General features: G+C 40.5%; 1 protein-coding gene across 2 annotated transcripts in view; it reads right to left on the reverse strand.

Annotated features, from left to right (window-relative positions):
- Positions 1-2,559: 2,559 nt before the first annotated feature.
- The window catches only part of mrps5 (mitochondrial ribosomal protein S5), a 51,727-nt gene continuing 28,099 nt past the window's right edge, over positions 2,560-26,187 (reverse strand). For both annotated transcript variants that reach the window (XM_022672635.2, XM_022672636.2), the window contains exons 6-11: positions 13,945-14,035; positions 12,886-12,932; positions 11,256-11,313; positions 7,878-7,940; positions 5,883-6,019; positions 2,560-3,075 (exon numbers count right to left, since the gene is read on the reverse strand). In XM_022672635.2, coding sequence (XP_022528356.2) covers positions 2,851-3,075; positions 5,883-6,019; positions 7,878-7,940; positions 11,256-11,313; positions 12,886-12,932; positions 13,945-14,035 — 621 coding nt within the window. In that variant the 3' untranslated portion in view covers positions 2,560-2,850. The remainder of the gene's footprint in view (positions 3,076-5,882; positions 6,020-7,877; positions 7,941-11,255; positions 11,314-12,885; positions 12,933-13,944; positions 14,036-26,187) is intronic.

Consider the following 26,187-nt stretch of genomic DNA (forward strand, 5'->3'; position numbering starts at 1 on the left):
TGGCTTTATTCTCATTACTACCTTATTCTAAACAAAATATCAAAAAGGTCAATCAATCAAACGAATAAATCACACAATTTTCTGTGATTAATCACATCTTCCCTTCTTACTACTGACTTTTAATAATATATGTTTAAATGTAAACACATAGAATAAAAACCTTAATGTATCTATCTGTTTTTAAGCAGAGATTGTCATTTGTGAACTATGTAAAATGTAAAATAATAAGGATTTTTTTAAGGAAATAAATTGGTGGACTAAACAGACAGAACTAACAGAGTCTTGGCAGGATGTTTGGTCCAAAATGGGGATAATAACTGTTTGAAAAAATAACTTATTATGCTACTAATAATGACAGCACTAAAAAATATTGTTACATATTTGTTACATATTTCTCAAATTTAAAAAAATATATTTTTATTTTTGGCCCTAAAACGGTGTTCATAACCAGTGTTTCTCAACCAGGGTGCCGCTGCCATCTGGCTTCATCGGGGGTGCCGTCAAAATATTGCGCATCACCTGCATATTTCCTTTCCAGAGTCAGCGCGTGTCGGGGTGTGTCCCAATTCACAGGCAGCATACTCTGGAGGATGTGACCCACAGAGATAGGCGGTGTATTACTGCGCAGCTGTGACGCAATCTGTCTTCGAATACAGCCTCCGAAGGATGCGGCCCCTAAATTGGGACACACTGTAAAGTTTTTCCCCCACGCGATGCACTGCGAGAGTAGTGTGAAGCGCTCAAGCTCGCATGAAACGTTTTTTTTTAAAAGAAGACTGCAGGTTCAGATAACTCTGAATCGGAGCCATTAACTTCTTCATCCAGTGGTAGTTCAGCAGTGAGTGTAGCAGAGTATTTCACTCGTTTGAAAAGTCTGCAGGTTTCGCGCTAATTGTAAATAACCCCCCCACCCCCCCTTCTCACCTGAAATAAAATATTCCGCCAGCAACTCTCCTCGTTCTCACCTGAAGTATTGCGCCAGCAACCCCCCCCCCCACACCCCCCGCCCGCCCCCCATTTGTAAACTGGGGTGCCTTGAGATTTTGCATACTTTTAAAGGGTGTCGTGATAGAAAAAAGGTTGAGAAACGCTGTTCATAACCAGAATAATATCCAAAAAGTCACATGGTCAAAATGATCAGGTCACACATGGTTATGCTCTCCCTAGGGCACTAAACACCACTCCACTACAGCAGACAGACAAGGATGTAGAGTCAGATTCCAACACAAGGCACACATGGCCATTGTTTTTAATCCATTTTCTCACAGACGGCCTTTTTGTTTTTTACAAGCTTACAACCTGAAATCAGACACCGGGGAGTATTCTAGAAGATCCTGCAGAAGGTAGGCAGCTATTCTCATGTTTAAGGACCACTGTGGCTCACAGCAGCAATACTCTTGACATCACATGTCGGAGAAAGGGGTTGGGGGGAGGGGCTACTGTGAGATTTAAGGGTTTAAGAGTTTATTCTCAGTTAAATCATGCATAACAACGCTTCTAAAGTTGCGCTCGTTCTCTTTAATGAAAAGGTAAAAAGTTTTATTCTAGCAGGAAAACTCTAGAGGCAAGCATGCAATATTTTTTACATTTATTTAGAATTAACGACAGCGTTCTCAAGTCTCACGCTTCGAGCGTGTGACACACACACCTCAGCGAGTTCACATGCCCACACTCTCATTAATACTGAAAAATTATTTTTTAAATAAATAGAAACACTCTGACATACTGAATTTATGGGTATATTTTGAAGGCGCCCGACATGTTGTTCGGTTGCAGAAAGCTGTGTAACCCCACCCATCCCCATAGGTTTCAATGGCAAAACAGACAACTTTCAATCACGTTTTTTTCTAATATATTGTAATTCTACCTCCATTATTTAAATGCAACAGCTAGTGTAGCCTCTGCTTATATTGTCAAATTTTTATATCCCCACAGAATTCGTTTTTTAAAACGTTATTCAGCTCTATTCAAAAAGGTGTGGTTATTTAAATGAGTAGGCTCTCTCTCCACAGTCTTTCTCCCTCCTCTGGTCTCTACTGTGACTCAGACTCGGGTTTCAGGTTCACCAACATGGTGGAAGATTTTGGCTTCATTTTCATTGAATGAATGGGAAAGGCAACACGGCGTCCATCTTTTTTTTACAGTCTCTGGGGGCACCACAAAGAGCCCTGCCAGGAACAATACATGATAGCAAATTCTGATATGGCAGAAGGGTGATATGGGCGATATTTATTGAGCTACACATACAGAAGTTATGCCTCAGTACGAGTTTGGGGTCGCCACGTCTTGGGATGGCGTTATGGAGGTTCCTGCAGAAAGTGTAGCATCCTGCACCATTTTACAGTCTTCAGGAGGTTAGTACAGCATTTAAAATCCTGCACCGTGTACTGGGAATAGTTTTTTAATCTAAAGCTACAAAAACAACACGCAATTGATATTGTTTGACCCTACAGACAATTATGTTTGCATTATTTAGATTCCATTGTTGGATATTTTGCCATCGCATTCCTTTAAACCAGTGTAGCAAAGAAAACAGCCAAGAAAACAGAACCCAGAAGCTTGAATGAAGACATTTATTTGGTTGTATATCATTTATAATGGGTTTATCAACAAGTATAAGCAAGAAATCTTCACACAAAGCTGACTCTAAAACTGACTGATGGAGAGTCTCAGATGGGAGATGGCAGACTGGGCACACTCCAAGAGCCCCGCCCTCCTTATCCCAGTTCATCGTTCTTGTCTCAGTCAGACTCGCTGGTTCAGGCTTGAGTTTGGCCCTCGGGAGCCGTGTGTTTGGTCATGGTTTCCTGGGGTTGTGCCTGGATGTAAAGACGTGTGTTTAAATCAAATTCACCAGATTGTCCGTTTGACCCCGGCCCACACCGAGCGCTTCATGCCCTGAGCAGCCTGCACGTCGGCCCAGTGCAGGCGAGTGTTGGGCACCTCGTCCTCCTGTTCCGGGTCCTTCCGGGCTCCCAGCTGCGGCTTTGCCACCACGATAGGCAGCGGGCCTTGCTCATCCCGGAACTCCACTACGTTCAGCTGCTTCCTATCGGCCAGGGCCTGATGTGTCTCCTACAAATTATAAAAACAAAATTTAAAAGTTGACCAATCCATTTTCTTTGTCTCTTAAAGCTTAACTGCAAATGCTCAAATTGTCAAAGTGTGTCAGGTAATTATTAGCAGTGTAGAAGGTCTCATGTCACAATTTGTTTTTAAATATTTGTTAACTTTTTCTAATGTCAAATCATGAACTTTTCAATTTATGCAAAAAAAAAAAAAAAAAAAAAAAAAAAAAATATATATATATATTTTTTTTTTTTATCACCATTTTTCAAATCCATGAACCAATTTACCAACTCTGGGGATGCCAGTGGAACTTGAATGGACAAATGTCATGGGACTATTACTGCTGCTAACCCCAGCTAGCACTGCTGGAGCAGCATTAGCATTACCCGCTAAGCGCTAGCCCATTCGCTGTTCAGAGGCGAGAATTATTGGACTGTAGTCTGCGTGTTCACCGTGTTAAAACAAGCTACAAATATCAACCTGGCTTACCGGAAAACTCAAGGTTTCTCAGTGTATCGTTGTCGGGCAACATTCACTGTTAGCTGCTAATGCTAATGCTGCTGCACCCAGTCTTATCTCAGCTTACGGTAAATAAAAAAAAAAGCACTTTACTCACCAAACTAAACAGTTTTCAGGAGAGAAATAGAGTATGTAGACGAACATCAAGCGCATGTTTGACTTTAAAAGAAAATGTTTAAGAATTGAGCAGCGATGCCTGCTGAATTAGAAGAAAAACACGCAGACACCACTGTTCCTTTCTAGTGTCGCATAATGCGTCTTATAATTTGGTGAGCCTTATGTATAAAATAGACCAGCAAATAGACGTTCACTGATAGCCGCTTTATAATCCGGTGCACCTTTTTTCTTGAAAAAATACAATATGTCCCTTCAGGTGCTCCATAGAATAAAATTGTGCCTTAGCCCATCCACTCCAATTCCATCACCCAACTCAAGTGGGATTCAAACCCAAATCCTTCAGACCCACTAAGCAGCTCTGCTAAGCAGTGTTTCCCCTGGGTGAACCCAGCGCCAGTCTTTAAAATTCAAAAGTCAAGGTTAAGGAGATTTCAGGACAGCAGCTCCTCTAGCATAAACCACTAAACGTCACATCAGCAGCTCTGTTAACACCTCGCTCCTTATAGACAATTATGCAAATGATACAGGCAGACAAGAACGCAACAATGAAGCTGATTGACAACGACTCCACACTACGCTCTGCTCTCTACCTCATGCGTTTGCATATTCATGCACACACAATCCAATCACGCTTAACGGTCATTTGGCCCATCTCCTCGTTCCTGCTTCATAATGACATAGGGAATAATGTTATTTGCATAAATGTGAAGCAGCAGAGTCAGTGCTTTTATGTAAAGGTGGAAATAAAGCTGAATGAAACGGTAAGGGTAAGAGTAAGTGGGCTTGAAATTGAGTCTGCACTTGAATGTAGATGGACAAAATTGGGTCCAAACCCTTTCTAAGCCTAAACACCACCAACTAGGGGTGTGACGAGACAAGACGAGACGGGACACGATATTGGGTTCACGAGAACGAGACGAGACGAGATTTAAAAATAAAATTTTTAAGAAAACCTCAAAAATGAAAAATGGCTTGAAAACTAGAGTTTTATTTGACAAAATCATCATATAACGCAAACTTAACAGACTGGTTTCTCTCACACATTGATTCTATAAGAAACAGAAATAAGAATAAAAAATAAAAATAAAACTTTTCTAGGTCTTATATAGTGCAAACAATAAGTGCAAACCACAACCAGTCATATTAAGACTATGGTTTGTGTTTTTTTCTCCAGAATCTCTTGTAATTTAACTATTCATAACCATAACCAGTCATATTAAGACTATGCTTGAAGTGAAACAGAGACAGAACATGTTTTTAATACAGTACAGAGTTAAGGGATTAGTACAACTGCCTATGAAACAGTCACGTGTAGGATTTACTTACAGTATTTATATATGGTTTGTGTCTTGTTGGTCACTCTGTTACCGTTTATTGTTTCCACTGGAGCCAAAATGCAGCCAGACATACAACTTAAAAGTAGCAGAAGCATCTTCTATACAAATGCCCGAATTTTCCTCTTCTGCTGAGAGCTGCTCTCACTGCTCAGCCATCAAAATTCCAGTTAACGGAAATGTTTAGTTGCTTTTTTTGCTGCCACTTACAAATATATAATGTTAAAGCAATAATACCCAAGAGGGAGTGCTATAACGTGTAATATTGGCACTGCTGTGCTGCAGTCATAGGCATGAGACTACAGGCCTCTGTTTGCAGCCGAAATGTTTGGCTTGTAAGCGCTGCATTGTTGCTAGGTTAACTGTATGTGGCGGATTAATACAAGGAGAGCTTTGTGCATTACAGTGCATTACCGGCTGATAATGGCACTCATAGAACGCCTCTCAGCCAATCACATTGCAGAGTCAAAACTAACTGTGGTATAATTGATCATTTTCCTTAATAAATAAATACTCAAATATAATATACATGATAGAAGGCCTTTTCGCTCTCAGTGGACATTGTAGTAGGTGGTAATGATCAGGACCAGAATAAATTGATTAGGGTTTTAAACATGGATCTGACGTTTGAGTTCAAAAGGAACGCAACTGTGATGAGAAGGCTTGGTCTTAGATGGTTTAAAACAGAAACACTCACCGCTGGTATTCTATTAACTATTCACAGATGGAGAGATTTTCTTTGCGATTGGTGCGGTGTGTTTGGACTGTGTGTTGACTAAAGCAGTCTATCACCAGCCTGTTTTAATATATGCAGATATCCATGGTGATGGAATAACAGCTCACCTGCTTGGCCAGTCCCTGGAACAGAGCTCTGGTTATGTTGAGCAGGTTGACGGACCCCTCCACTTTAGCATACATGTCCTCGATGCCAATCAGCCTGCAGATAGTGATCACTGCCCTGTGGCAGTGCAGCCCATAACCTACAGACAGAGTGAGAGCAAAAGAGAGAGAAAGAGAGAAAGAGAGAGAGAGAGAGAAATACAAAAATCAGTCATTTATCTCTACAGGAATTTTACAGTAGAGGTTTTTAAACTGTTGCCCCCAGTGGAAAGCAGTGGTACTGCTATGGAGCTGCTGGACAAACATTACATTTTTATATTTTTATATATATTTAGACTTTTTCCCCCCAATTTTTGTCTAATAGGCTAGCGCGCTCGGAGGAAAGCACAACGGCTCGGTTCCGATACATCAGCTCACAGACGCCTAGTGGGTTGTGGAGAATTTTATGGTGGTATGTGTAGGCAGAATTCCTACTCTAGTAGTAACAAATTTTGAAAAATAACCCAGAATTTGCCTTCAGGGCAGAGTTAACAGAAGGGCATTCTTTATTTTTTCTAAATGCAAATGACTTTCAGTAGTTACTGATTAGGTCTACTAGTAGGTCGTACTACACAGGGCAGCCACTACTGTTACAAAAAAAATAAAATAAACATCACTGTGGATTTAAGCAATATATATTTTTTAAATTGTTTTTAACTATATATGCATAAGGAAAAACTCAATTTATTTTAATGTGTGGTGCCATGGAACTACATGCCATTATTCTTATCTTCATATCTTCTGTCACACACAGTTCAAAAACAGTTAGCATCGCTGCTAGGCTGAGAGGCGTTATATGAGTGCGGTTATCAGGTGGTAACGCACTGTAAGCGAAGCGCTCAATGTATTACTCTGGCATGTATAGGTAACCTAGCAACGATGCAGCGCTTACAAGCCAAACAGAGCAGCTACAAACAGAGCAGCAATTAAATTATTTTAACTCTGAGTGTTTATAAAAAAACAGATAATATTTTCTTGTCCTCTTTAACTTAAAATCTTTCAATAAACGGTGATAATGGAACTGTGGTATAATTGCAATAATACACTCAAGGTTTGTGCTATGAGTAATATTACGCGTTAAAGCACTCTCACTCGTGTATTATTGGTTAACTGTAATATTAAAAATATATATTAAAAAACACACATATATCAAAAAACATACATACAATGATGCACTAATGTGACTTTTTTTTAAACATAGTTCACAAACAGTCTGTGTTCAAAGGCGAAAAACATATTTGAATATAAACAAAATCCCACTGTAATGATCTTGCATAGATTATTTTATTTTACACTTAAAGTACAGCTGGGCGATATGGCGCAAAAAAAAATCGTCAATTTTTAAAAAAAAATCAGATTTACGATTTAAATCGATTTTTTTTCCCCTACTAAAATCTCCTAAAAGTCGCTAGAAGTCGCTAAATGGCGCCATCGCCTAATTTGCATAATACATGTTTTTGAAGCTGTAAAGGATTAACATTGTGAGAGAGAAAAAATGAGTAAAAAACACTCTAAATATGTTAGAAATGATACAAATGAACGACTCAAAATAACTTTATTTTTACGTAAATTACATTAATCTGTTTTTTGCTGTGTTGTTTAATGTTATTATAAGAGCAGTGGGAGGGAGGGAGAGAGGGGCGGGGCTGCATGTGGGAGAGAGAGGCGGGGCTGCACACGGGAGAGAGGGGCGGGGCTAAGCTCAGGGGAAGCTCAGAGAAAATCGATTTTCATAAAAACACATAGTCCTTAACTGTAAACTCGAATTAATCGATAAAATCGAATAATCGCCCAGCTCTAACTTAAAGTAAAATAAATTTGATAAAAGTTTGTGTTATAAAATTGTAAATTTAACAGATTAAATTCTAAATAAGGAGTTTTCCCATCTTGTATAAAATATATGATATTGTCCAGCTCTACTCTGTAGTGTACATGCAGGTTGTGATGTGAGGAATTTACCTTCATTTTGCTTTTTCATTCGTAGCGTGGTTCTTTTGAAGGTGGAATCGATGTCATGATAAACTAAAGGTGGATGAGAAAAGGACACGCATTACACACACTGAGGGAGCAGAGCAACACTGCCATTTCAAACCAGCCACCACCAAGAGACCTCAGCAGCAACGATTCAATTCACCTTCATTTCTACTGCTCTTTCTTTACTTCAGCTGCCGAAACAATCAATCAATCACGTACACACACAGAAAGAGAGAAAGAGAAAGAGAGAGAGAGAGAGAGAGAGAGAGAGAAAGGCTCAAGTCCTAAAGTGCATACAAATCAGGCCCACAGCAATCAGTAAGCAGTGAAATGTGTTTTCACCATGGCTGCGCAGGAGACGCATCAATCCAACACAGCCACAGCCAGAAAACACAATGTACAAATCTGATATCCTGCACCTGGAGGGAGTATAACGACAGAGGGAATTTCACTCTTTCCTCTCATCTCCCATCTATCGTCACTCCATCACACGCACAGCTCGGCTTCCTCACTCCGTCCCACAGATTACATTTGTATTTTTCCAACAACAGCAAAATATTTCAGCACCTACACCACAATCTCATCATAACCTTATAGAAACAGCTGGATAGAAAATCTAATTTACGCAGTTTTTCTGTTCTCCAAAAGGACAAGCACGGGCAGCTATACTTCCAGCCAGTTCTGCAGACAACTCAGAATATGCTGATGGAGGCCATTTTTTTACAATATAGTAGCCACATTAGCTTAAAATTTTTTTTTAATACTAAATATCTAAATATGTTGTTGTAATTATGTCAGTTGATTAATTTAATATTATTATAATATTAGTGTAATATATATATATATATATATATATATATATATATATATATATATATATATATATATATATATATATAATATTAGTTTTTTTTACTTTTAATGCACAGTCTGAACTTGGGTTTACTCTGTCTTCTTGCACAAATAAAGAAATAAAAAAATACATTTAAAATAACGAAGTCAAGCCAAAGATCAAAACAGGGCATTTTAAAAATTATAAAATAAGATAAATCAGATAAAATAAGCAATTAAAGCAATTGTTTTACCAAATAAATTTCCTGTTTACAAATCAGTCAACAAACCAACACACAAGTCTACAACATTAACATTTACTTTCCCATTCAAGTTAAATAAAAATCTATGACTATTTCCTAAAGGAAACTGTGTAAATCAAACATTCAATCTCTGTATCTGGTCCACTCATATCAACATCACACACACACACACACCCCGAGACACAAAGACACACCCCGAGACACAAAGACACACCCCGAGACACAAAGACACACCCCGAGACAGACAGACACACACCGAGGCACAAAGACACACACCGAGACACACACACACACACACACCCCGAGACACAAAGACACACCCCGAGACAGACAGACACACACCGAGACAGACAGACACACACCGAGACAGACAGACACACACCGAGGCACAAAGACACACACCGAGACAGACAGACACACACCGAGACAGACAGACACACACCGAGGCACAAAGACACACACCGAGACAGACAGACACACACCGAGGCACACAGACACACACCGAGGCACAAAGACACACACCGAGGCACAAAGACACACACCGAGACAGACAGACACACACCGAGACAGACAGACACACACCGAGACAGACAGACACACACCGAGACAGACAGACACAAACCGAGGCACAAAGACACACACCGAGACACACACACACACACACACCCCGAGACACAAAGACACACCCCGAGACACAAAGACACACCCCGAGACACAAAGACACACCCCGAGACACAAAGACACACACCGAGACAGACAGACACACACCGAGACAGACAGACACACACCGAGACAGACAGACACACACCGAGACAGACAGACACACACCGAGGCACAAAGACACACACCGAGGCTCAAAGACACACACCGAGACAGACAGACACACACCGAGACAGACAGACACACACCGAGGCACAAAGACACACCGAGGCACAAAGACACACACCGAGACAGACAGACACACACCGAGACAGACAGACACACACCGAGACACACACACACACCGAGACACACACACACACCGAGACACACACAAACACAGAGACACACACACACACAGAGACACACACACACACAGAGACACACACACACACAGAGACACACACACACACAGAGACACACACACACACACACACAGACACACACACACACACACACACAGACACACACACACACAGACACACACACACACCAAGACACACACACACACACAGAGACAGACACACACACCGAGACAGACACACACACACACACACACACACACACCGAGACACACACACACACACCAAGACACACACACACACACACCAAGACACACACACCAAGACACACACACACACACCAAGACACACACACACACACACACCAAGACACACACACACACACCAAGACACACACACACACACCAAGACACACACACACACACCAAGACACACACACACACACACACACAGAGACACACACACACACCGAGACAGACACACACACACACCGAGACAGACACACACACACACCAAGACACACACACACACACACCAAGACACACACACACACACCAAGACACACACACACACACACCGAGACACACACACACACACACAACGAGACACACACACACACACACAACGACACACACACACACACACACAACGACACACACACACACACACACAACGAGACACACACACACACACCGAGACACACACACACACACCGAGACACACACACACACTGAGACAGACACACACACACACTGAGACAGACACACACACACACACTGAGACAGACACACACACACACACAAAGACCGAGATAGACTCACCGAGACACAGACAGACAGACACACACAGAGACAGACAGAGACAGACAGACACACACCGAGACAGACACAAAGACACACACAGACACAAAGACACACACAGACACAAAGACACACAGACACAAAGACACACACAGACACAAAGACACACACAGACACAAAGACACACACAGACACAAACACAAAGACACACAAAGAAACAAACATACAAAGAAACAGACACACACACAGACACACACACAGCTTCAGGGTGAGCATGGAGTCAGTTACTGACGCAGCGTTTACATACACACACACACACACACACACAGTCTCATCAGTGGGGCAGTGCCGTGTTGTGTGAGCGTGTGTCATTGCTTTGGGGGAAACAAGACAAGATAACCAATTACTCACAAGACACCCCCCACACCCATGTGATCACACACACACACACACACACTTAATACTTACTGGTGTGGTTGTTGTATCTCTCGATGTAATAGAGGTAGTGTATTGCTCGGTTCTTGGCCTGAAATACCAAAATGCCAATCAATATGTAACTATTTTAATCAGAGTTTTAATACACCCAAAGCCCATTTCACACTGGAGTTATCCTACCTTTTCTCTTCTTAAGAAGTTTAGAGCGCGTACGGTTGAATAGAAATATAGATATTTGACGATTTTAAGGTTTGATAAATGTATCAAAAGTGAAAGTGATCCAATAAATCATATCTATTTTTTGTCCAAATCCTGCTATGTTGTTTTTTTGTGACATCACAGATGCATCACAGACAACTGTGGCTTTACCAGTGACTGAACCCGTGATCTGACAAATAGACTAACGCTTAGACAGCTGGGCCACTCCGGATCCCAAAAATTTAGTATTATTACAAACTGAAAGCGGTGTGGCTTGAATTAGAGTTGAGTGTGCAAATTTTCTGACCAACTTAAACTGCAATACTAACAGGCATAAGCAAAATAATCTGAACAGCCAATAAGTATGGAGGACCAAAACTGCCAAAAATTAAAAATAAATAAATAAATAAAAACATAAGTAAATCACTCAATAAAAGTAATATGGTGATTAAAAACGCTAAAGAATGAATATAATTAATACAAAAATAAATATACAAAAAAATTAATATCCTAATAATTTGTTATTAATGGGTTTCTTTATTAACATTTCTTTTTGATTTACTTGTATTTATTTACATAACTATTTATTTCTGCATTAATTTATTTCCCGATTTATTTATTTCGTTTTTTCCTTGTCCTTATATGATAATGAAGGGGGCGTGTTTTTCACGTACAGGCTTAGCAATCAAGCCCAGAGAGAGAGGAGCTGAAATGTCGGGGTGAAGTTCAGTATTGGATCTGCTCAGAGAAGCAGCTGCTCTCCTCAAAGAAATGGATTATAGTCTGTATTACGATTTAAATGATCTTTATTATATAATCTCCCACGTTACCAAAGTAACCGTCAAACGGGCAAAACATGTACAATCGATATATGGTATCTGACATCGATCAACCAATAGGAATGCTGAGACACCGTGACATCATTGCTGGACAGCCCCTTCATTATCATATAAGGACAAGGAAAAACAGAAATAAATAAATTGGGAAATAAATGAATACAGAAATAAATACACTGATAAATAAATAAATAAATACAGAAATAAAATAACGGAAGAACATTAATGCAGAAATAAATATTTATGTGAATAATAAACAAATTTAGAAAAATTAAATAATGTTAATTGAAAAAAACACAAATAACAATTTATTATGATATTTATTTTTATGTATATGTATTTATTTTGATACAATAATTAGAATAATTCTTTACCGTTTTAGTCATCATCTTACTTTTATCAAGTGATTTACATACATTTTTTTCATTTATTTATTTAGTTTTAATTTTGGTAGTTTTGGTCCTCCATAAATAAGCAGCCTAGGAAGAAAAGGCTTTTTAGTATCTGCCCTGAAACTCTGTTGTACTGATCTTGTTATCTATACCAAAATCAAAAGCTCTGCTGTTTTAAAGGCCTGCCTACAAAAACAACACAAACAGTGTGTCGGAAAGTTTGAGAGAGATACACACCTTCCTCAGCGCTGTCTGCCTGTCACTTGCTTTCCCCAAAGCAAATCCTGAGGGCATAGAAGAGCACAGCAAACACAAACACACAAACACACTCATTAACACACTTATCACTCACACACAAACACTAACTCAGCCCGAACTGAACAAGCAATGTTTATGAGCAACTTTATCTTTAAGCTGCGTCACAATAATTCCACCAGCAACTTATTGTTCAATATACAGACATGGCCTCAATCATTTTTACTGACCTCAATATTACCAAAAAAAAAAAAAAAAAAAAAAAAAAAAAATATATATATATATATTTTTTTTACCTAGAAAGGAAAGCAGATTAAAATAAATGTGACAATATGTCAACTTTGTTGCAAATCAATACATTCATTTTATATATGTTTTATTCATTTAGGATATTTAAACCTTTTTTTTTAAATGGTGTCAATCGATTTAAACAAATTGAAATCACATTATACCCACTTTTCTCTTCTTATGATTTAAGATTTTAATAGTGAATCTTGCAAATAAAACAATAAATGCTTAAATTAAAAAAAGACATTACATTTAAAAATAATAATTGAAAACAATAAATGTATTAATCACAATAATTGTGTCCAATTAATCAACTTTAAATTAATTTGATATATGGCTCAGCTCCATCTGAAGAGGGACGCACAATATTTAGCAACTGAAATAATTTAGTTAAAAATGACAAAACTTAGCCTTAGCATTTATCTCTGCAAATTTCACTCACGTGTGACTAGAACAGTACTACTGAAATAAATTCAAGATTAGCACAGCACTGCTGAGGTAAATATAGTGTGTTAAATGTACTTGCTAGCTATTGGGACATTAAAAAAAATATTAAATTCAGTGCATCTTTAATTCTAAAGATGTATGAAACGTCTAGCTGTAAACAGGTGTACAAAAGAAAAAAAAAACAAAATAAAAACATAGAACGTCATCATTGAAGTGTGAACACCTTCAAAGACCGCCTAGTCATTATGTCACAATATCATTGAATAAAAAAAAAGCCACTGTGTGTGTTTTTTTTTTCTCATTTACCTGCGGCTCCATTGCCGTTGCCCACGGCAACAAGGCAGCTGATTGATCTCCTCCTCCCATCTCTGGCTGTCATGTTGAACACGGTCTTCACCTGTCAATCAAGCAGAGGTAGACAAACACGTAAACACAAACATGTCATCGTTAACTTGAGTTCAAAAGGACTGCTGGGAGCGTGTCGGTCCCACTCGCCTCCAACAGGGGGCAGTAAGAGCCCACAGAAACTACACTGCAGCGTGCTGCTTTAGCAGTGCAGCTTTCCTACTGCAGAAACACACACACACACACACTTCACACACACACACAGTGTTCATTTCACTGCCGCAGAAAAGAGCCCCACACCACCCACCCCACCTCTTCCATGCACTGGAGCTGTGAATGCTGCTATATTAGTGTTATATTATCTACCATCAGAATGCTAATGGCTTTGCGAACTTCACTCTGGTAGATGCAGCAATGCAGTATGCACTGGCACGTGTGAGAGTGAGAGAGAGAGAAAGAGAGAAAGAAAGAAAGAGGGAGGGAGGAAGAGAGAGAGAGAGAGAAATTGACAATGAGACATAAATCAATAGTAGAGAGTCTGTTCCAATACATTATTAAACATCTGCATGAGCGAGTGATACTGAGGCCATCCCATTCATTTCTGTGTGTGTGTGTGTGTGTGTGTGTGTGCGCGTGCGTGCGTGCGGGGGCACCTCGGGCTATCCTGAAAAGAAGACTATCTGCAGAGAGGATCAGCTTTAATGGAACAGATAAGAAAGACGAGGAAAGCCCATGCAGCACTATTAAAGAGTAAGGGAGGAGTTTCAATGAACAGAACAAGAGGGAGGGAGAAAGAGAGAGAGAGAGAGAGATTCAGTAAAAAAATAAGAAGTTTAAAAGACCTAGAGAGAGAGAGAGAGAGAGAGAGAGAGAAAGAGGGAGAGAGATGCAGAGCAAATGAAAGAGAGTGAAAGAGAGAGGTAAAGAAAGCATACGAGAAAGAAAGAACAGCAAGCTAGAGAGAAAGAGAGAGAAAATAGTGAGAGCAGATTAGAGATGAGTGAGTGAGAGCAAGCGAAAGAGTAAAAAACGAGAGAAAGTGTAAAAGCGCGAGAGTGCAAGCTAAAGGGTGAGGCAGTGATAGAGCTAGAAAGAAAGCTAGAGAGTGGGACAGCGCAAGAGCTAGAGTGAGAAACGGCAGGGGGGTTCGGCTCAGTTTCACGCAGATATTTTCAGTTACAGCTGAAATCACGCTTTTAATCCCAGAAGAACGCTCTTATTTACCTTTTAAAAAGCCTGATTTAAATGCCTGATTAAAGGGGTGATTATTATTGTTGTTTTGCTGTTTTCCTCAGGTTTTGAGTGCTCAGCTGACTCAGCACTCTGTTGGAGTGGATCTCTGATGCAAGAGATCCAGGGTAGGGGCGGGGCTGGTGGCAGAACGTGTGTATATATATATATATATATATATATACACATACATACATACATATATATATACATATACATACACACACAAGAAATAGAGAGCAAACCAGAGAGTGAGAGAGCGAGAGAAAGACAGAAAGGTAAAGAGTGAGACAGCATGAGAAATGGAGAGAAGGCAATTAGCGCAAGAAAGAGAGAGCAAGCTACAGAGAACAGAGTGAGCAGGTTAGAAAGTGAGACAGCAAGTGAGATACAGAGCAAAAGCTAAAGAGTGATACGGGCTAGAGAGACAGCTAGCAAGTGGGACAGTATGAGAGCATATGTGAGAGTTAGACAGCTTGAGACCAAGCTGGAGTTAGAAACAGCAGAGAGATAGAAAACAAGTGAGTGAGTGAGAGGACAAGACACAGAAAGCAAGCTAGAAAGTGAGAGCGTGGAAGAGAGAGACAGAAAGGTAGAGAGTGAGGCAGTGCGAGAGAAATACAGAAAGGTAGAGAATGAGACAGTGCGAGAGAAATACAGAAAGGTAGAGAGTGAGACAGTGCGAGAGAAATACAGAAAGGTAGAGAGTGAGACAGTGCGAGAGAAATACAGAAAGGTAGCGAGTGAGACAGTGCGAGAGAAATACAGAAAGGTAGCGAGTGAGACAGTGCGAGAGAAATACAGAAAGGTAGAGAGTGAGACAGTGCGAGAGAAATACAGAAAGGTAGAGAATGAGACAGTGCGAGAGAAATACAGAAAGGTAGAGAGTGAGACAGTGCGAGAGAAATGCAGAAAGGTAGAGAATGAGACAGTGCGAGAGAAATACAGAAAGGTAGAGAGTGAGACAGTGCGAGAGAAATACAGAAAGGTAGAGAGTGAGACAGCATGAGAGACAGAGAGAAGGCAAGAATGGTAGAGCACAAATAGAGAGAGCAAGCTAGAGAGTGAAACAGGCTAGAGAGACAGCTATAGAGTAAGTCTATAATTTAGAGCAAGTTATAGATTTAAAGCTAGAGAGTGAGAGCTTGAGAGAGAGAGAGAGAGAGAGAGAGACAGGTAGGGTTAAGCAGAGCAAGAGAAAGACAGAAAGCTAGAGAGTGAGACAGCGTGAGAGCAAGCTAGAGGGAAAAAAAAGAGTAGGCAAGAAAGAGAATAGAGATAGAGATAGACAGCAGAGAAAGAGAACAAGATAGTTAGATAAGAGAGTGTGAGTGCGAGTGAAAGAGGCTGAGGAAAAAAAAGGGAAGGAGAGAGGGAAAGATGGAGAAAAAGAAAGCATCCAAGAGATACTGCAAAATCAAGAGCACGAGTAAAGTGAGACAGAAGGAGAATTCCAGAAAGAGTAAGAGCAAGTGAAGAAAGAGGAGGAGGGAAAGAAAGCAGAAAGAGTAGAACCAGCAAAAAAACAGACAGAATAATAGCAGAAAGAAAAGAGGGAAGTAGAGAGGGGAAAAAGAGAATGAGGGAAGAGTGCAGGTGAGTAGAAAGCGTAGCGTAAGGAATGACAGCCAAAAAAAAGATGGAGGGATGGTGGGGGTTATGTAAGGATCAGAGGAAGGAGAGTTGGAGCTGGAGGGTGTCGCTGACCACACGCCGGGTTCAGGAGACACCAGTAGCACAGGCTGCTGACCGCAGCATGAGTGTGTGTGTGTGTGTGTGTGTGTGCGCTGCAAATTTCATCATTCCAAGCCTGAGTGACAGAACATCTCCAAAAGCTCTCAGCTATGTGATCGTTCACCCACATCACCCTCAAGGTCTCTCTCTCCCTCTCTCTCTCTCTCTTCACCCCACTTCCCTGTTTATTCCCGCTCCTGTCTCTCTGAGCTCTGTTAGCCTGGGTGTCAGGAGGTGACACAGGCTTCATGTCTCTTTCTCTTGTGAGGTCAGGCACTCTGATGTTCTATTCTTGCGCCCTCAGCAAGGAGAACGCGTTTAGCTCAGGCATAACCTCAGCCAGCAGCGACAGACCACAGAGTTTTACTAACTTCAAAATGTACAAATGTACAAAAGTTCCCCTCAGATTTAAGCTTTCATGAATTTATAAACATCTAAGAAATATAAGGCGCATTTAAAAACCTTTAATTTTCCCAAAAATCGTCAGAGGCCTTATAATCCGCCGCGCCTTACGGATGAATTTTACCAGTCAGGTTATAAGGAGCAGTAAAGCCACTCCACTTAAGTACAGCTTTATACAGGAGTTTCAGTTTAGCTCTCCAGCACCTGAGGCTGGAGCAGTATTAGCATTAGTCACTAACTCTTTGGATATAATCAGCCTGTAGCGCGTTAGCCACTAACCGTGCCTGTGAAATAAGTGAAAACTGGCAATCTAAGCATACTGTAGATAAAAAAATAAACAAATGCGCTATACTAACTGAAAAAACATTTTCGCGAGAGAAATCTGTGTAGATCAGGGGTGTCCAAACTTTTTTTGTTGGGGGCCGCTAAAGCGGTCTCTCCGTCTCCCATTGTTCTGGCCTAGAATTGTGCACTCTCTCTGTTTTTAGACTCTTTGGCCCCTTTTTCTGCGCTAGAAATGCGCACCCTCTTCGCTTTTAGACTCTTTGGCCCGTTTTTCTGCACTAGAAATGCGCACCCTCTCCGCTTTTAGACTCTTTGGCCCGTTTTTCTGCGCTAGAAATGCGCACTCTCTTCGCTTTTAGACTCTTTGGCCTGTTTTTCTGCGCTAGAAATGCGCACTCTCTCAGCTTTTAGACTCTTTGGCCTGTTTTTCTGCGCTAGAAATGCGCACCCTCTCCGACTCTTTGGCCCGTTTCTGACACCTAGCGTTCAAACTTTGAATCTCACATTATAAAATCCTGCTTAACATCTGGACAACTTTCATTCTATTTCTAAAATACCTCGTGGGCCACTCCAAAAAAAGGACGCGGGCCGTAGTTTGGACACCCCTGGTGTAGATTAACATCCAGCGCTAGAAAATGTTTACGAGTTACAGTTTTGTTTACTTAGCTTAGCTTTACTTAGCATATTTACCTCACCCCCTCACCACCACCCATCAAGCGAGACCTGCTAAATTAGAAGGAAAACATGGCGGCACCCCTGTTCCTTACTAGTGTCGCATAGTGACTTAAAATCTAGTGCGCCTTATATAGAAAAATAGACCAGGAAACACAGAGTTTACTGAGAGTGTGCCTTTTAATCCAGTGAGCCTTGTAGTGTAAAAAAATATATATGTGATAGATGTGTGCACATTAGTGGCACAATGGATCACCTCAAAGATTGCATCATGTAACGGATTTTGAATCACAGATCGGAATATTTTTTAGATTAAAAATACATAAAAAAATAAATAAATAAATAAAATAAAAGCGATGTAATTTTTACTATATATTTTTTTCGTTCATTAAAGGTTTCATTTCACGGGTTTTTATTACATTTTGTTGTGATCTCTAGTATGAATGAAGCTCTGTGATCCCTGTGATTTTTGTGCTACTGTTTCCGGCTGTTCTAGTTTAGTTTTAGTAGAGGGAAGAATGACAAGATTTTAGCTCCTAATCGAGACTGGCCATTTGTGCTTTTTTGGGGCTCCAGTAGTCGATGGTAAGCTGCATAAACAGGATTCGAGTCGGTGATCTCCTGATCATAGTGGCAGCGCTTAGCCCGCTGGATCACTCGGAGCCCAATGCATGCTTTAATGTACCAAAAAACATAACCAGCATTAAAAGTCCCTGTTAAAGTTTGTATGCAAACGTGCTGGAAGTAAAAAAAATACATTAATAAATAAAAATTGACGACTCCCACTTGCAGGCTGCCACTGTGACACGGACACGAAGCGGCCATCTGTTCAGACTGCCGTTACGAAAGGCACAAGCTCACCATAACACACCGAGCCTCCAACACAAGCTCTTATTTCCTTGCTAACTGTATTTCAAACAAACATAAAACATCTGCTTATTAGTGGCGCTGTGTGGCTCGGCTGCATTATTATTACCCAATCACGGCGTTCGTTAGGCTAACGTGTAATTATCTTCGGAATACAGGGGAATTATGGCAATTCAGTGCTTCCTAAAGGCAAAAGAGCCTCTAAAAAAAAAAAGAAAAAAAAAAACAGTGGTGTGCGTGAGATTAAACACTTCACAACAGGCCTGTTATTACTATATAATGTTCCAGGGCGGTGCTGCTGGACGGACAGATGCTCTGTTCCTGCTGCAATGTATTCTAGTATTAATATAAGCTTAACCTTCCTTCACTGTAATGAACATGACTGTCGTTATGAAACGTGTGCGTGAAACCATTACCGGAAATTTCAATTTAGAGAACGAGCAGATTCACACATGGGAGGGAGGAAGGGATGGACGAATGAAATGAACAAATCGAGAGAGAGAGAGAGGGAGTAAGGAAGGAAGGAAGGAAGGAAGGAAGGAAAGAAGGAAGGAAAGAAGGAAGATCGAGGGAGTCCTCTTGCACGGTAATTAAGTTGGCCAAGTCGTTAAGCCGCTTTCATGTTTTATACCCGTTCCCATCTTTACTGCTGAGGCTCACACAGAGGAAGACTCTATATACTGCTTCCGCTGTGCTCGGTTTATCCACACACACACACACACACACACACACAGACAGAGAGAAAACAAACAGCGCGCAGACAAACGCAGAAAAGTGGTTTACGACTATTTGACAGGAGAATGCCTGCGACAGCAAAACGAGAAATCTAATTGCAGAGGCTAATTAAGCAAACAAAAAGCTATCAGAAAGAGTTCCCAAGGGGAAAGAGAGACTGAGAGAAAGGAAAGGAAGGGAAGGATGGGGTTCAGGGATGGTTGGGGGGGGGGGGGGAATGCTACAGGGTGACATTATTCAGAGCTAAAAATGGAACAAATGTGTGTGTTGTTGGATGTGCGAGGCTGTAAAACCAAATCTTCTGTGTTAATGGAGATGTTTCATGGAAGCGTGCATTTCTACTGTGCAGTGTTTAGAAGCAGTAGTGGCTCAATGGTGTCTTAGTAGATGGAACACAGGGTTATTGATGATGGGGTTGTGGGTTCAATACCCAGGGCTCATTAAGCTAGCTAGCTTGTGCAATACCCATAAAGGTGTTAAAATAAATGTTAAACTTCCATAAATTCCATAATTTTTTCATTCATTTTAAAACGTCTAGTTTTGGTCTCTAGTATAAATTAATGAATGAATGCCAAGTGATGCTGTATAATGCTGTTTTAGTCCGTTGGAGGAACTAGTGGGGCGGGGGAAACGATAGGCTTTTTTTGGCTTTTGCTCATCAATATTCATACATGCAAACATATCACCTCTATTTGGCTAACAGCACTGCGAGGCAGTAAGAAGAACAACAGTTAAAAAAGGTTTTAAAATACAGTTTTTGCAATGTCATTTCACTTTACAGCATGTGCAGTTCAGCCACTGACCTAGTCTTAGAGTCTCTGTAAAATGCGAAATCCACCGGAGATCCTATGTTAACCTATAGCTATGGGCATTCTTGGGCATTCTTCTTTTCCAGGCTTTCACCGCAACCAGTGCTTTTAGGTGGGTGGGTTACTTCTTTTGGTCTCCTTTTTAGCAGGTAAAATGCACATTCTACAGGGTTTGGAGACTGGAAACTTTCCTTTACTTCTTGCTCTTGATGTTTTGGGCCATTATCTTGCTGTAAGTTGAAGGATCTCACAAACAGTTTGGTTGCATCTTTCTTTTAATTGACTGACAAAATGTTTCTGTAGATTTCAGTTCATAGTACTGCTGCCATCATGCGTGACATCACCAATAAAGAAGAACGAGCATATCCGAGAAGAAGCCATGCAAGCCCAAGCCATGACATCACTTCCACTGGTTCACAGATGAGCTTGAAGGTTTGTGATGATATAATTATATTTTCTTTCTCCACTTGATCACAGAATTTCTGAGGCTCGTCTTTGTACTTCTAGATAAAATCCAAACTGGCCTTTTTTTTTATTCTACTTGCTAATTAGTGGTTTGCATCTTCTGGTGTTCAGTTGCTTTAGGGTCATTCCTTACAACACTCACAATGTTCTTGTCACCAATTGCTGTTTTTTTTTATATTAGTCAACCTGTTTGACATCTCTTCCTTAGTACACCAGTGATGACTTTCTTCTTCAGGACATTTCAAACTGTTGTTCTCACCATGCCCAATCTTTTGATCTTCTCTCAGCTTTAAAATGGGTTGTTTTTTTTGTTTTATGTTGGTTTTTATGTCGGTTACTCCTCTAAGTATAAAGGCACAGTCTGCACAGGCTTGAAACTGATTTGTTCATAAGAAAAATAGGATGAGTTCATACAAAAGGTGCTATTTTCTAAACTTTGTATCAGTTTCAGAAGTTAATACCTGGAAATAAAAACTGAAATGTTGATCTCTTTTTCTCGTATTCATTTTTTAATATTAAACCCAAATGTTTTCAGTCTACAGCAAAAATAAAAGAATTGGCCTCACAATTTGAACTTTTTAGAGGAGATATACATTTGTCTAAAGCCTCAAAAACATAAAAAAAAATATTTGCATCTAAATGAGCTGTTAAATTCCAGAGCCATGTAAAGTAACGCTACAATGGACGTGGCTATCTTCCCCATTCAAGTGCTAAATCTACCTTGTGTGATAATAACAGGTCTGCTGTGGTGGGTTTAATCTTGCATATACAACACTTAGAGCCTGGCTTTCCTCTTAAGGATGGGGTGAAGTGCGACTATTCCCTTTTATTCAAAAGATAATTACACGTTAGGCTAACAAATGTTGTGATTGGGTAATAATATGGCCTAGCCGCTTGTTTATCCTACCACTTCTTAGCATCAGTAGCGAGCAGCACCTGCTCTGCAAACTGAAACAGCAAGGCCACCACATCACATTACTGAAGCCAATAAACACCATTAAACCAAACTGATGCAAATTCTGACCAGTATTGTACTCAGGGCTTTCTATGAAATTTGGTTAATTGCTTGTTAGACTCTTGTTCTATTGTTTGACTGTAAACAAAAGAGTAAGAAAGTCCCCCTGGTATCTAGGTAGAAAAAGCAAAATGAGGGCTCCCATTGGTTAGGACTTGAACTGGAAGCCATTGAGCTATACATATCCACCAGAATAAAACAGTGGTGAAAACAACCAATTCTATTTTTGATTTCCAGTGGGTGACACAGAAAAAGGGGCCAAAGAGTCTAAAAGCAGAGAGAGTGCGCATTTCTAGCGCAGAAAAACGGGCCAAAGAGTCTAAAAGCAGAGAGGGTGCGCATTTCTAGCACAGAAAAACAGGGCCAAAGAGTCTAAAAGCGAAGAGAGTGCGCATTTCTAGCGCAGAAAAACAGGGCCAAAGAGTCTAAAAGCGGAGAGAGTGTGCATTTCTAGCACAGAAAAACGGGCCAAAGAGTCTAAAAGCGAAGAGAGTGCGCATTTCTAGCACAGAAAAACAGGCCAAAGAGTCTAAAAGCAGAGAGGGTGCGCATTTCTAGCGCAGAAAAACAGGGCCAAAGAGTCTAAAAGCGGAGAGAGTGCACATTTCTAGCACAGAAAAACGGGCCAAAGAGTCTAAAAGCGAAGAGAGTGCGCATTTCTAGCACAGAAAAACAGGCCAAAGAGTCTAAAAGCAGAGAGGGTGCGCATTTCTAGCGCAGAAAAACAGGGCCAAAGAGTCTGAAAGTTGCCGTAATTAAGGAGTTTAATATTAAGAGACATCATGAAATTAAACATCAATTTGAAAAATCTTACTTTACACAACACTGTCAAAGATAAAGATAATAAGTCAAGTAAAATGGTGTGTAAATGAAATAATCAGGAAAAAAGTATTATTTAAAGTGGTATATTTAATCATTTGTTTTATTATAGAGTCTGTGGCCCGTGACTTCAAATATATTCCTCCTTTTGGCCCCCAACAAAAAAAGTTTAGATACCCCTGGTCTAAATGTTTGCATAATGCTGTATACAGTATGCATCATGCTGTAATCATCAGTGTTTAGAAGCATAGTACTTGGCCCACGCGTGTGGGGGATGCCTCGTGTTCTCTTTTGTCTTGATGCTTCTTTCCATCGCACTCTCACTCGCTCTCTCTCTCTTTCTCTTTCCCTCTCTCTCTGACAAGCCACATTTCACTCTCTCCGTTAGCACCAGCACTTGTTTCACTTCCATTCTTTCTCTCTCTCTCTGGACCTGTCTCAGGCTTGGCAGCAAAACAGTGTCCTTGGGGGAGCGTCCGGAGCTTCCCGGAACTTTTGATTTAATTAACGGTCCTTTATAAGTGGATGGGATCACTTAACCTCAGTCGTAACCAGCACTTTCTGTCATTTACCACAAGCATATGCGCATGTGTGTGGGTGTGTGTGTGTGTGTGTGTGTAAGATATGCTACAATATCTAAGGCAGTATTTCTCAAACTGTAGTTCGTATCTTAAACAAGGCGCAAAGTGGTCCAGCGGGCTAAGCGCTGCCACTATGATCGGCAGATTGATGGTCCGAATCCCAGTCATGCAGCTTGCCATCAGCTGCCGGAGTCCTGAGAGCACAATTGACCTTACTCTCTCTGGGTGGGTAGATGGCACTCTCTCCCCAATCATTTCTAGGGTGATGTTGATCAGCACAAGGCATCTGTGAGCTAATGTATCGGAACTGAGTCGCTGTGCTTTTCCTGATGCTGCTCGGCAATGCTGCATCAGCAGCAGTTTGAAAAAAAGCCAGTGGCTGTCTTCACCCTCCTGGTGTGTTGGGGCATCACTAGTGATAGGGGGAGTTCTAATGAGTGGGTTGGGTAATTGGCTTTGTAAAGTGGGGAGAAAATGAGGAAAATAGTTGAAATAAAAAAAACTGTCTACACTAAATTGTTCCATTAGTATGCGCACTTTTGCAAATATACACTACCGTTCAAAAGTTTGGGGTCACTCAAACAATTTTGTGTTTTCCATGAAAAGTCACACTTATTCACCACCATACGTTGTGAAATGAATAGAAAATAGAGTCAAGACATTGACAAGGTTAGAAATAATGATTTGTATTTGAAATAACATTGTTTTTACATCAAACTTTGCTTTCATCAAAGAATCCTCCATTTGCAGCAATTACAGCATTGCACACCTTTGGCATTCTAGCTGTTAATTTGTTGAGGTAAGCTGGAGAAATTGCACTCCACGCTTCTAGAAGCAGCTCCCACAAGTTGGATTGGTCGGATGGGCACTTCTGGCGTACCATACGGTCAAGCTGCTCCCACAACAGCTCCAATAGAATACCAGCTGCCTGCTTCTGCTGTAAATAGTTCTTGCACAATTTGGAGGTGTGTTTAGGGTCATTGTCCTGTTGTAGGACGAAATTGGCTCCGATCAGGCGCTGTCCACTGGGTATGGCATGGCGTTGCAAAATGGAGTGATAGCCTTCCTTATTCAGAATCCCTTTTACCCTGTACAAATCTCCCACCTTACCAGCACCAAAGCAACCCCAGACCATCACATTACCTCCACCATGCTTAACAGATGGCGTCAGGCATTCTTCCAGCATCTTTTCATTTGTTCTGCGTCTCACAAACGTTCTTCTTTGTGAGCCAAACACCTCAAACTTGGATTCATCCATCCACAACACTTTTTTCCAGTCTTCCTCTGTCCAATGTCTGTGTTCTTTTGCCCATCTTAATCTTTTTCTTTAGTTGCCAGTCTCAGGCTTTTTCTTTGCCACTCTGCCCTGAAGCCCAAAATTCCGCAGCCGCCTCTTCACTGTAGGTGTTGACACTGGTGTTTTGCGGGTACTATTTAATGAAGATGCCAGTTGGGGACCTGTGAGGCGTCTGTTTCTCAAACTAGAGACTCTAATGTACTTATCTTCTTGCTTAGTTGTGCAACGCGGCCTCCCACTTCTTTTTCTACTCTGGTTAGAGCCTGTTTGTGCTGTCCTCTGAAGGGAGTAGTACACACCGTTGTAGGAAATCTTCAATTTCTTAGCAATTTCTCGCATGGAATAGCCTTCATTTCTAAGAACAAGAATAGACTGTCGAGTTTCAGATGAAAGTTCTCTTTTTCTGGCCATTTTGAGCGTTTAATTGACCCCACAAATGTGATGCTCCAGAAACTCAATCTGCTCAAAGGAAGGTCAGTTTTGTAGCTTCTGTAATGAGCTAGACTGTTTTCAGGTGTGTGAACATGATTGCACAAGGGTTTTCTAATCATCAATTAGCCTTCTGAGCCAATGAGCAAACACATTGTACCATTAGAACACTGGAGTGATAGTTGCTGGAAATGGGCCTCTATACACCTACAGTGCCCTCCATAATGATTTGCACCCCTGGTTAAGATGTGTTCTTTAGCTTCTCATAAATTGAGTTTTGTTCAAAATAATATAGGACCACGATGGGAAAAAAAGAGTAAAATACAACCATACAATACAATCGTGGTCCTATATTATTTTGAACAAAACTCAATTTATGAGAAGCTAAAGAACACATCTTAACCAGGGGTGCCAATAATTATGGAGGGCACTGTATGTAGATATTGCACCAAAACCAGACATTTGCAGCTAGAATAGTCATTTAACACATTAGCAATGTACAGAGTGTATTTGTTTAAAGTTAGGACTAGTTTAAAGTTATCTTCATTGAAAAGTACAGTGCTTTTCCTTCAAAAATAAGGACGTTTCAATGTGACCCCAAACTTTTGAACGGTAGTGTAAATATACAATTAGAAATAGAATAAAAAAAAAATTGCAAACACTGCAACAATAAACATATTGTTGCATTTATACATATACATTTTTGTCTAGTCAGTTTGTGCAAACTCTGCATTACAGGCTGCAATCAGAATGTTTAGCCCTGAACATCTTTTTAAAACAGTGTCCATTAGTGTCCGATATTCATAAAGCACTATCAAGAAATGATGTAATGTCTCGGCCATCTGAATTTGTGCCAGGGTCTCA

The sequence above is a fragment of the Astyanax mexicanus genome, chromosome 14 (genome assembly GCF_023375975.1).
Source record: "Astyanax mexicanus isolate ESR-SI-001 chromosome 14, AstMex3_surface, whole genome shotgun sequence".
Lineage (NCBI taxonomy): Eukaryota > Metazoa > Chordata > Actinopteri > Characiformes > Acestrorhamphidae > Astyanax > Astyanax mexicanus.